The 12,993-nt window shown below is 43.0% G+C and overlaps 1 protein-coding gene across 1 annotated transcript in view; it reads left to right on the top strand.

Annotated features, from left to right (window-relative positions):
• The first annotated feature begins 452 nt into the window (after positions 1 to 452).
• Positions 453 to 12,993, top strand: part of COL25A1 (collagen type XXV alpha 1 chain) — a 295,698-nt gene continuing 283,157 nt past the window's right edge. The window contains exons 1-2 of the mRNA XM_074541049.1: positions 453 to 1,392; positions 1,933 to 2,002. Of these exons, the coding sequence (XP_074397150.1) occupies positions 1,000 to 1,392; positions 1,933 to 2,002 (463 nt within the window). The 5' untranslated portion in view covers positions 453 to 999. The remainder of the gene's footprint in view (positions 1,393 to 1,932; positions 2,003 to 12,993) is intronic.

Genomic DNA, 12,993 nt, shown 5'->3' on the forward strand with positions numbered 1-12,993 from the left:
GAAGAAGCAACTTGATAAATAAACAAGCAGAAAGAAAACTGGCTAAAATTAAGCCTTTATACAATAGGAGGTTAGTGCAGGCTGCTTCTTTGGAAGTGAGCCCTCACGTCGCCTGCCTGCGACGGTGAGTTACACACGTTTATCCTCTGCACTCTAAAAAAAGAACGGGACAACAGAGCGCTCCCGTGCTTTATGCCCGCACCGTGGGCATGACAGCCCAGCCATAAACCGCCGTAAATTCGCTCGGTGTTGCGGAGCTGCCCCGGCGCGGCCAGCCACCCCTCGCCGCCCCCTCCCCGGCACCACCCGGCATGGGAGCCCCTCCCGGCGCCTCTGCGACCCTCGCCCTCCTAATTTGTGAGTCTGATGTCCAGCACGCCGTGCATGCATTATGCAAAGAGAGCCCCCGCGGCCCGCAGGCCGCCCCTCCGCCTAGGTGAATAAATTATGCCGATGAGGGCGGGGATGCGGGGCAGTGCGGGCTGCCTGCCGCCTGCGGGCTTCCCCGCCTGGCGCGGCGCGGCTGCTGGGCGCCGGCAGGCAGGTGGAGCGGGAGCAACAAGTCCTCCGGCGGCGGCAGCGGGGAGGGGAGCGGGAGGCGGAGGGGGGGCGCTTCCCGCCCCGCGCCTGAAAACCTCTCTGACAAGTGGCAAAGCGCTCGCAGAGCACGCTGCTCCCTCCGAAGGGCGGCTGGAAGGGGGCACGCTTCGCACCCAGCCCCGCTGCCGGCCTGTGGCTCGCCGCCCCCGCCTCCCGCCGCCGCCTCTGCCGCGGGGTGGGTCGCGACCCGCTGCCGGCGGTGCGCCGTGCGGTGCGGGCTGCGGAGCGCCGCCGCTTCGCCTTCAAAGTGTGTCAGCCGGCTGCGGGCTTTGCTTCTACTTGCCGCGGTTTTTTTTTTTTTTCTTCTTTTAAATAACTGTTTTGCCGTTTTGTCATTTATTTTTTTCCTACTTGGTTGCTGTTATTTTTGTTATCGTTGTTTGTAAACTAATTGCCTCCATGGGGGGCGGAGGAAAGGAAATCAAAGCTGCCGCAGCTGAAGGGTGTGCGAGCACGCTGGGGAAGAGCCGAGGAGCCGCAGGACAGGATGGCAGCGGGAAGCCCGGCGGCAGCGGGAAGCCCGGCCTCGGGAAGCCCGGCTGCGGCGGGGACCGCTGCCCGCGGCGGGCCGGGCCGGTCGGCTCCGCGCTGGCCGCGCTCCTCTCGGCGCTGGCCGCGGCCTCCTGCATCTACCTGGGGGTGCGGACCAGCGACCTCCAGGCCAGGGTCGCGGCCATCGAAGGCGCCCGAGGGGGCTTCTCTGCCGCCTCCCCGCTCCCGCCGCTGCCCGGCTTTTCCTTGGAGCAGCTGAACGCGATGATGCAGGAGAAAGTGGAGCGACTTCTCGCCCAGGTGTGCGGGACGGGGGTGGCCGCTGCTTGCGGTGTGTGTGTGTGGGGCATGGGGGATGCTCGGGGCGGCCGAGGCCGTGAGGAGGGTGCCCGGGGGGAGCTGCTCGGGTGGGAGGTGGAGAGAGAAGCGGGAAAGTGAGCCCGGAACCCCGTGGGCCGGCGGGGCCGGGGGAGGAGCGGGCCAGGGGCGCCCCGGGCTGCTGGAGCGGCGGGCTGGGGATCGGGGGCTGAGGCGCTTCTCCCATGGGTGACTCGCGGCCGTCCCTGCGCCTCCACACCGCGCGTGTGGAGCCGGCGCCAAGAGCGGGGTCACTTGGGCGGCGGGGCGAGAGCCCCCAGGTGTCGGGATTGGCGGTGTCCCTGTGGGGTGCTGAACGCACTGAGACACCTCAGGCCGGGTCCGAGCCTCGGAGCCGCCGCTGGTTGCGCAGCCCCGGGCATAGCGGTAAATTCCAGAGTGCGGCCGCGGTCGGGAGCGCTGCCTGTGGCGGGCGAGCTCCTCGCCAAGTGCCCGCCCTCATGTTGCTTCTCTCGCCCCCAGAAATCCTACGAGCACTTGGCCAAAATACGAGTAGCGAGAGAAGCGGCTCCAGAGTGCAGCTGCCCACCAGGTAACACACACAGCACGGGAATCTCCTCTCGGAGGCTTGTAACTCTGGGCTGTTTGGTGTCCCGCGCTTTTGAAATACACTGAATCAGGTCCAGGGATGCCTCTTCAATCAACAGCTGTTCCTTGGGTGCAAAAGATGTAAAAATGCAGCGAAACCAGAAAATGACTGGTTGTCGCTGTGGCTCTAGATTGGAATTAATGCTAATGAAAACCTCTCATTAGGCTGGATGTTGCCAAACAAGAACACTTATGAAGATGTTAATGATCCACTTGAACAGCTGAAATATATTCTGTCTTAAATGGGGTAGCACTGAATCAAGGTGCTGTGTACTCAACTTGTGAAGTGGAGCAAAAGCCCCTAGCAAAAATATTGAACGATTTATAACATAGATTGAAATAGGTGGAGGGTCTGCTGCAAGTTAGCAGTAATATATACATGAGTCTTTTAGGGTGTTGTTTTTCTGTAGTCTTGGTGGAAAGCAGTTTCCCTAGGAAGGAATTGCAGGTTTTTCATACTGAAGGTTCAAAACTGTGTGTGTTTGTGCAGGGATATCACTTGACTTTGGAAATGTGCCCTTCTAATACTGCACAGTTGTTTGTACATTCACACTGCAGTATTTCTGTGCTCCTTTGTGGTAGTCTGATAACTGTCAGTGTTGTTTTAGCTTTATAAACTTCTTCTAACCTATATCCAAGTTCATCTAGCATCTTAGAAGTTAAGAAAATAATGCCAGTGTTTCACAAAGGAATGTAGCAGTTTGAGCATCCTCTGTGATGAGGCACACTAGATGCAGAGGATGCTTTGCATGTCCTCTCTGTTTGAAAAACCATCTCCTTTACAGGTGGAATATCGACTGTCAACAGGACTTAAGCTGATAATGCTTGCCAGCAGGATGTGTGATAGTACTGGTATATAAGGAAGGAGCTTTCCTAGTTTAGGATTCAATTCCTGTCAAACTCATCACTCTGAAGGGACTGCTGGATCTCAGTGTTAAAGCTGCCTAGTGATTGGTGCTTTATTTTTGTGGTGATACAGCTGAGAACAGAGTGCTTGCTGGTGTTGGAGTTGCCACAGCTATCATGGGGAAGGGTAATGTGTGACTGGGACTGTTTTTCAAAAAGAGTGCATAGAATTACTCCCAGTTAGTTTTCATAAGGAACACTGATTTCCTGCTGTAGAGTATGTATATATATATATATATTTCTCTAAGGCTAACATAAGCAAACTGATCTTATTTTTTCTGTTGCTTAACTGCAGTGAATTACAAGATGCAAGTTCGTGCGCAGAAAAGAGAGTTACTCATCATGTTGTTTGCAGTGATGCATTCTGTGAGCCTGAAATTATGTTTAATTTGATGCTAAGCTCTTTCCCTCTTTCTTCTTCCTTGTTTAAATCCATCTGTTATCATATTTTCACTTACTGTTTTCCTACTAAAGGTCAATATCTACTTTTTCACGATTGGTGTTACATGCTGCTTTACTTCTTCACTACCACTAGAGCTCCACATTATACCAATTTTTATCTGACCTTTTTTTCTTAAGTACATGTTTTCAAATGGGTAATGAGCAACAGAATATTTCTCACATGCATTGTAAAAATCCTTGTTACATGAGAGTCAAAGTGATTTGGGGAACGTATACAAGGGAGCAAGTTTTATAAGACCAAGAAAACTTACATGAATCATTACAAAGTAAAAAAAAAAAAAAAAAAAGTTGCAGAGAGGAGGGATTAGAAATGTGATATGGAGCTTTTCACCTCTTGGTAGCTGTTTCAAATTGGAAGCAAGTTTTGTAGTGACTGAAAGCTGTTGCCATGTGGTAGCCTCGTTTTGCAGTTGATGCTCTCATGCTTGTTGCCAGTAGACAGGTGTCTACCTCAAAATGGAATCATCTTGGGAGCCTTGTCTGAGAGAGCAGGGGCTGAGTGGCACCACCACCTGAGGACAGTGCCTTCCTAACTGCAGGCATCAGGCAGAGCAGGAGGGGATAGAGCAAGTAAATTGTTGCTTCTTCATTTGGTTCCCTCTGTTAGAACTCCTTTTTGGCTGCACAGGATGGGCTTTTGTTTTAATCCTTTATGTTGCTGTTACAAATGGTTATGTTCAAAAAGGTGTTTGGTTTAATAGGAAAAGTGTCATGGTATGTCAGTGGTTTTTCTGTTGCCTGCTATTTGCAAAGCCAAAGAGTACATTGCTTCTTTCTCACATGGTTCCCTTCTGCTTCTGTATTTTGCTCAACTTCTTTGTTTCTTTCCTGTGTTTCTGTAATAATAAAATACATGTCTGTTAGAGATTACTTTTGAAGGCTTTCATGGTGCAGAGGTGATTTTTGAAATGTCTCTGTGCTGTGAGAGAAGGTCACCACTGAATGGCCACCAGGACAGTTTCCCCTCATCCTTCTCTTCAAAGAGGAATAAAGATTATTTAAAAGTAGGTTACATTGTTCTCTGCCAAAAGAAGAGAAGGAAGCTCAATCTGCAGACAGGAGGGCGAGAATGTGGCCTCTGGTTGAGGATTAAAGTTATGCAACTGGCGTAGATGTGATTAGCTTGAGATTTTTCATCCCCTTTCGCCTCTCTATGGTTGGAACCTGCACATTCAGCGTGGGTTTGAATTGGCTCAGTTACCTATTGGAAGCCAGATTCACAAGCTCACAGCTTGCAGGGCAGTCTACATGTGGCTCCTTTTAATTCAGTGGTAGCCTTGAATTTCAGCTAGTGTGAAGAGTGATCACATTTCTCTTTGAAAACTTTATTTTCACTAAATGTGATTTTTCTTATTCTTTAGTTTTGTTTTCTTATGAAAGAAACACAATGTGGGGTGATGTTAGAGTTTTGGTTTTAATTCTGCAACTAAAACCAGATACCAAAGATTTTGTAAATATTTTAAAAATTACAATAGCAAGCATTCTTTCTCTTCTTAAAGCAGAGTAATAAAGTTTGAAAAGTAAATTTGTGCTGACATTCCTCTTAAATTACCTCAGCTCTAATAAGAGTGCCAGTGTAAATCTTGTGCTTTTAGCTGGTGCTGCAGTCACTGCTGGTAGTTGGCCTTTTGCACATAGGACTGGGAGGCAAATTGAGTGGCTGAAATAATTTTAAGCATAATAAATTAATTTTCATTTGCCAGGTGTATTTTTTATTTTAAGTTGATGTTTTTCTACTTTAAAATATGAAGAGAAAATGTAGGTGTGTAGGTACTTGTTTCATACTTCTAAATCTTCCTCTAAGTGGCTGTGGGAGCATAATCAGCTCTTATGAGGAACAGTCCAGCACCATGCTGGGTACTTCTTACTAAGTGCCAAGAATTACACAGTTGTGGGAAGAGCAACACATACAGAAAGTACAGGGATACTCCTCATTCAACAGAAATTAAAGAAATTTTTTTTGTAGATTCTTTCAGATTTTCCTCATCCCAATGTCATTCACATGTGAATGTACCTGTAGACTTCAACAAAAATGGACATATGCTTATACGTTTTAATGATCTGATCCTTTATATATTCTAAGTATCAAGTTCTGACACTTGCAGTTCTGTGCCATGATGTCTCATTGTGTAAGTGATCCTCAGAGCCCGCTCTGGAATCACATAAAATTGACAGGAGTAGTAATCAAATCTGGTAGTACAAGAAGTTCAAGCTTTCTCAGCAGGAAGGCTGGCAGGTGATGATGTGTGTCCCTTTTGACCAGGGACCAGTTTTAGGAAGCAATTACTTTTTTTTCCCCATTTTCTATTTTTAGGAAAAGCTTTATAGTGAATTTATTCTTTAAAGGCACACATTTCTTTAGTTCTGCATTGACAAAGTGTAAGTTACATAAGAGATGTCTCTAACTGTATAGCTATACAACACACTGTGTATGTATGTTCACTATAACTTGCATGTAAAGTTAGGGGGTCTGTAGGTTTTGAGATTTGTTTTGGGATTTTTTTCTTCCCCAGAACATTAGCTGAACTTCAGTGTTAGATACTTGCCAAAGTTGACTGGAAATTTGATTTTGTCTTTCTTCAGTGCCACAGGTAATGTTTCTTTGCTCTTTCTTTTGTATATTTCCCATCAGGAAACATACATTTTTCTTCCTCTTGTGACTTTAGGGCCTTCATAGACTCTTTCCCCTTCTGTAGCTTCAAACTCTTTCCACAGACACTCTGGTCATTCTTTCTTAGCCGCTATTTTGTGCTGTTTTTGTGATCGTGCCATCTTGATTCTCTGTTCTAGTCCTAGAGAGCTTTATGGTTTGTCATTTGAAGTACATCCAATTTCACAATGCAATTTGCTGCCCTCAGGTTTGTTTCAGTGTAGTTGCATGTGTATAAACCTGTTCATTCAGGATGAAATGCCATAAGCCAAGGGTGTTTTTTTGTTTTTTTTTTGAGGGAATATAGAGTACCAATTGGTCTTTTTCTTGGTTATGGTAGATCCAGTGCAAAAACTGTGTTCTACAGCTACAGTTCTTCAGTGGGATGATGAATCTGCTGTATGTATTTTGATAGCAGCATGGATAGTGAGAATCAGTGTATTTTCTTAGAGTCCCTGTGCTGTTTTTGTTGTCTTAAGCATCTAATGTTTGTTTTGACATGCAATGCAAGTACAATTTAGGTGCTCTTTCTTATTTCCACAAGGACTGTTCCCTGGAGCATTTCAATTAGTGAGGCTGAAAGAATGGAGGAAAAAGCAATTTTCAGGATTAAAAGAATCACGAAATAGGTATCAGCAGGGTATTACTCTTTTATTTTTTTTTTATTATGCTTACAGTGAAGCAGTCCTGGAAAGAAAGACTGAAGAGGTAAAGAAAGAAGAGGAGCTGACTTATGTGTTTACCAGTAGCAAGACCTAAGAGAAAATGTAGATATATATAAAAAGTATCCAAAGTGAATTTTTTCCTGTTACTGAAAATTTTAGAGTGTGCTATCTTAACCTAGCTCCCAGCACTACTTACTTCTGCCATCTCTATATCATCTATTTGCTGAATGCAGTGCTCAACTCTAATTTCGTAATTTTTCTGACAGATCTCTGAGTCCCCCTTTCATACCTTCAGTGGTTTGATATTTTTCATTTCAGTTCCTAGATCAAGATGCTTATTGATGTGCAGCAGCATGCGACCTTCTGGGTAGTCTGTCTTCTTTGGATGACTGCTTAAAGATAGTTTCCTCCCCACAAAATAGCTAAATATATATTTTATTGGCTAAGGGGTGACCTTTTAATTTCCTTCCCTCTGGGCAAGGAAGTAGGGGGTGCAGCATGATGAATGAGACACTGTGGCTCAAAAGGGAACTGATTGACAGCAGACTGCGCCAGATTTCTCTCCTTTGTAATATTATTGATCTCAGCAGTGCTGTAGCAAAGGTTGGTTTGACTGCAGAAGTGTTATTAACAAAAGGTTTTTCTATGACTTGAGTTGAATAAATTCAGACTTGTGCAGTTATGTCAAACAAGGCATGTTAGAAGGAAGGCTTGTTTATCTGCACTAACTGTTCTTACAATGTATGAAGATAATATTATATATTACATATATATATTCTTATATGTGTTTTTATGCTTCCTTATTTGTGGCACTGGTCCATCTCGAACTGCTGAGGTGTCAAAGCTCTTCAAGTCCTGTGAGTGTTGCAGTGGGAGAAGTGGCCGTTAGGCCCATTTCTGGAATAATGCTTGTATACTGTATAGTTTGTGTATCTTTAACAGTGTCTGTGGTAATTAGGTTTTGGTTTTTCTTGTTGTCTTTCTTAAGTTGGGAAATATATGCATCTGTTTCCTTAAAGGGTCTCTAAAGCTTGTATAATTGAGTTCTGTTTAGCTATACTTAGCTGCTCTCCCTTTCCTTAAAGGTTAGTGAGTTCTTGGGAGTGTACTGCCAGAACAGCACTGATAAACCTGCATTCCAGCACTCATCTTCTTTCTCGCTCCCTTCTGTATTTACTGGCTGCAGCTTACCTGCCTGTTTTGTCTATACTTGGCACAGGAGAAAAACAACTAAATCTGAAAACAGCATGACTGACAGAAGCTGTTTTTATAGGGCCTTTTAGGTTACCAAATAAAATCATGTAACTAATGTGTTCAAGTTAGCCACCTGGTGAAATCATCTATCACACTTTAATGCACACAGACCTTGAGTCATGTTGCTAACTGCAGCCTCTTCAGGGAGGGCTGGTCGACACAGAGCACCTTTCCCCTTCATCATTTCTGTTGATTTCCTCAGTAAGCCACAAAAAAGGAAATCTGTCTGCTTACTTAAAACTGCAAATAAGAAGTAAGAAGGCATAGAATAACACAGGCTGAGAGGAACACTTCTCTCTCAATACAACTAAAGCTGCAGCTAGAAGGTACGCACACACACACCAGTGAACACCATGCTGAAGGCTTGTTGTTTGGAAGCTTGTGGACTCATGTTTTTACAGGTTAGACTTACAGCAGAACAGGGCCTGCTTAAATTCATCTGCTTGGGACTTTTAATGAGATTAAGTTAAGCAGAACCAGCTGTTTGTAAGAGCTTAATCAAAATAAATGTCAGGACAAATTTTCAGAACGGAGTGTCCAACTTGAACGTGCAAGTTTTTTTATATCCCTTTCATGTAAATACTGTCTTTTTTTGCCCCTGTAGATTTGAGCAACTTTAGAAGTGCTGGTCAGGTTGATACTCCAGGAGATCATCTGATGCACGCTACTGGTCTCTGAAGGAAATGTATCTAGGCCATCATTGTCAAGTGTTTCCTTCCAGGTGGTTCACAACTCAAGTGTGTAGTCATTCATGACTCAACAAGTTGTTTGATCTGCCTTAATTTTGTAAATAAGTGCTGCAGCCTCATGTAAATAATCTCCTTAGCTAAAAATAAGTTCTGCTCTGTAAATTGGTGAACATACAGTGCAAGAAATTGCTAGTGCATAGGCGTGCCTTAGCTAAAATAATCTAGTATTGAAATATTCCCATAGATTACCTAATTTTTAGAGGGCAGACTACAATTTCCTTGTTTGTGAAGCAAATCACTTGTTCCATCTGTTGTGCTGTTGAAGAAAACCTGATCATTGTTCTCTCCTTAAAAAAGCTATCAAAATATGTTAGAAGACAGTTTTGTCTGTGATGAACACTTTAAAATTTACTGTGTCTGCTCCTCCCTTGTTCTTTTTTTTCATTGTGTTGGAGTTTTACTAAAATTGTTTCTTGTTTATCTGTGCAGATGTATATTTATAGAAGGAAGCATTTACATGTAGTTGTGAGTTTTGCATGCATGTTTTCATGTAACTGTTTTCTTGTGCTGGGAAAACTTTGAAACATGTGATGATGGTAATGCCTTTTAAACTCCTTTGAAGAATTGTGCAGTTGCTACACAGCTATCTAAATTTTTTTTGCTAGACAGAAATATATGTTCTTATAATTACCAAAGATAGCAAGACAGCCATTTGTAAGGCAAAGAAACAATAAATGGAATGAAGAGTGTAATAAGAGAGGTGATAAAACTGGGATATTACTTTCTATTTTAGAATCTTTGAAAATTAGTACAGTTATTTCAGTGACTTCTGCTTAGAAGTGCTCAACCAAGAAGCAATGCATATTTTAAGCAATAATATTTTACTCTGCACTGTCTTAAAATTTGTTGGGCAGTTGACAAATATGAAGAAAGTATAGATTTTATTTTGTAGGGTCATAGATGAAGTGCCTTTAGTTCAGTTTAGGTTAGTTAGCCATTAGAATTATTTTAGTTTGATTATGCATGAATATAATCTTGTAATGAATATATTAGGTAAGTATATTAGAAGACTTGGAATGATTTGTGTATTTTTTTTAGGTGCTTAGGAATTAAAATTGGGGTTTTGGGAATATGACTTGCAAATGTTTTTCATGGATGTTTACCTTTGCTGATGTATTTTGGTAGGGATTACAGAGGAGAGTGGGTCACAGATTGACAGGTTCTTGGGGAGGCTGTAAAGAAGACTGTGTATGAAATGATGATGGACTCTTAATGAGTCTCTCTAAGCATCTTCCCCTCCCCTTCTGTGGCTCTTCTACAAGCTCAGCTGAGGAAGCATTGAGGAGAAGGATGTCAAATGATCTTTCTCTTTGAACCTTGCTCCTCTTTTTAATGCAGTACACAGGACTGTGTACAGTGCATATATTTAGCAGTATGATGGTTTTGGTAGTTTGTCACGCTCTGTCCTGTCTTGGACACTCAGCGGGCTGCCTGCTAAGTTACAGTGCCACGGTGTACAGCACAGCTCACCTCAGCAAAGAAAACCTGCATGAAACAAAGTGGTTGATCCACTGCTCTCTGCTGGCTGAAATAACAGGCTTGTGCCAGGTACAGCTTCAGTCTCTTGGTATCTGGGATGTTCTTCCCTGATCAGCAAAGATTTGTGAGAGCCGAGTGTTTTCCTTGTCTCCCTTTCTTTGTGTTTTTGTTTGTTTTGTTCTTAAACAAGAAGTTCATGAACTTGGTGCTTTCTACCCTTTTAAATACTTTTAGTGCTCTTAGGAGTACAGGGCTGTAAAGTAAAAGCTGTAAATATAATGGAAGAAAGACTGTAGAAAGTAAGACTTAAAACTATAGTTTTAAGACCTTTGCTATTCTACCATTCACAGTTTATGCCATCTTAAGAATACCTGCCCTCCATTTATTTTTCTCCCATTTGAGTATGTTTATTATTCCTTCTCAGAATATAAAAGCACAGAAAAAAATCATGCAACAAGTATATGTTAAAGATTTAGGTTATGAATTAAATTTCTTTGATGAGTGTAGTCTCTTTCTCAGCACACTGCGCTTAAGATTGTGCTGGAAAACTGCTATTTAAAATATCTTTATAAGATTGGGTGTGGGGAGAAGTGAGGCCTGTGTTTGAGGAACACAAATGAAATTTTAAAAACAGGAAATTATATTGAAAATTGGAGACCAAAATATCTTATCAGAGGTGTGGCTGCCATTGCAGTGGTGACAGATTTGTGTATCTGAAAGCAGAACGGCGTCCTGTAACTTGAAGGACACTAACTGAACACTCTAAAAAGATATTTATGGTTAAGGTCATAGCTGGCTACAAAGGTCTTGCTTGTGCTGGTAGTACTAGTTTTGTTGCTAGGAAATGATGTGGGGCTTGTTGTGTATCAGTGCCTCAGCTGGATGATGGTAGGGTCCTCGCAGGGGACTGCAGTGCTGAAAGTCAAAGTGTGTATGCCTCTTAAGTTGAGGAGGTATTTCCTTCAGCTGGAACCTCCAATAATCTCTTAAGAATATGAGAACCAGCTGCTTGAAGGCACTTCTCCTCTTCCTCAGTGTCTGAGTAAGCTCCTGTTCAGATTCCCTTGATCTTAGAGGAAGCCTTGATACCTGAGCACAGGGGTATGGCCACAGGGGATTAAAAGGATAAAGTCCATAACCTGTGTGTTAATATTTTCTTCTCCAGTCACAGAGCTTACATCCAGATGATGCCCAGTGACATTGCTGTGACAAATACTGTTCAGTGTTGGCTGGAGAGTCTCTGTACTCTCAGCTCTTCTGGTGCTTTTTCTCAAATGCTCCTTGAGTGTTTTCAGCGCCACTGCTGATCTGCAGGTGACTGCCAATTGAAGGGAGAAGTGTTGGGAGCTATCACTGCAGCTTCACATAGAGGTGGTTAATGCAGTATTTAGTTCATTCCCTTCACCTTTCAGACGGGATAAGCTTCTCAGTAAAAATACTCTCTGGCTACTAATTTGGTCATTGTAGCAGGAAATGTACTGTGTGCACCCAGACTCAAGTGTAGACCAAAGTGGGGTCATTGTTAAGGTGATCTTCATGGCAGTGGTGAGCTTGAACTCAACTTTTATTTGTTCTCTGTCCTGGTGGATGCTTGGTAGTTGTTTGTGTCAGCTAGTAATAAGCTTCTCAGAAAATGGCTTTAGTTGGCACTTAAAAATGCAGTGTTATCACAGAAATGGATCATGGTGTGTGCTGTAGCTATCTAGGTGTGTTTATGAAGATATCTCTGTTCAGTGAGGATCATCTTAAATATGTTTCCCAAGTGGCTCCTAGGAGAGGGCACACTGAATACTGATGAATCAGAGAGACTGAAAAATGCAGTGGTATGGCATCAGTTTCAAATGACCCAGTGCTTAGACAGCCGTTGTCAATACTTAGAGTTGGTGTCTTTGTAATGATGACAGCCATGTTTGTAGAAGGCTGGAAAGGTTTCTCTGTGTGAAGATGAATTGTTTTTCCAATGAAGCAAGCATGTAAATGCACTGTATTTCTTTAATGTAGGGAGACTAATCTTAAAGGAGATTAGTATTTAAGTCTGACTGTGTGGATTTCACTTTAGGACTGCTCTGTGTAATTCCTTACTTTGAATTCCACGCTGAGCCACGTCCTAATGTGTGGTAGAAGAACTTTTTTATCACATTCAGTTAAGAGGCTGCACATAAGCCTTTACAGTGGCCAATTGAAAAGAAGTGTGAGCCTTGAAAACTGAACCACCAACAATAACAGAGAAATAGAGCAAGACTGAAATCCTCACTTTTTTTATCTCTTAAAATTGGTTTGCTGCTAGAAGGTGGTATTTTTATGTATTTCAAGCAATTAAAGTCCACTTTAGGATAATAAGGAGAAATTAATCTGTTTTCAGTGTGTAGTGTAAGAACTGAAACACGCTGGAAAAAGGCTCTCTCACAGTGAGTTTAAAGCAGTGCACCTTAGAGGAAATAGTGTGCTTAGTGAATTAGAGCAGGGAAAACGAGGTAGTTGTTCTGTATTGTGACTGTAATCCTGTACAGGACTGTTAGGGTGGGATAGAAGTCTTCATATTTGAGAGTTCTTGCATCTGTAAAGTATGATGGATGTAAATACATTAACAAAAGTGTGCAAAAGACATAGTATTTATAATTTTGAATAAAGTCACTGTCTACAGGAGCAGAGGTTTGGTTCCAATACATTCCTTGCCTCTGCTTTCTGATTTTTGTAATCAGCTCTCTGGTCCATTTTGATCCATATGACAGGACATGATCAGCTGGAGTCATTAAGTGAACATAGTTGT

The sequence above is a fragment of the Zonotrichia albicollis genome, chromosome 5 (genome assembly GCF_047830755.1).
Source record: "Zonotrichia albicollis isolate bZonAlb1 chromosome 5, bZonAlb1.hap1, whole genome shotgun sequence".
NCBI classification, from domain to species: domain Eukaryota; kingdom Metazoa; phylum Chordata; class Aves; order Passeriformes; family Passerellidae; genus Zonotrichia; species Zonotrichia albicollis.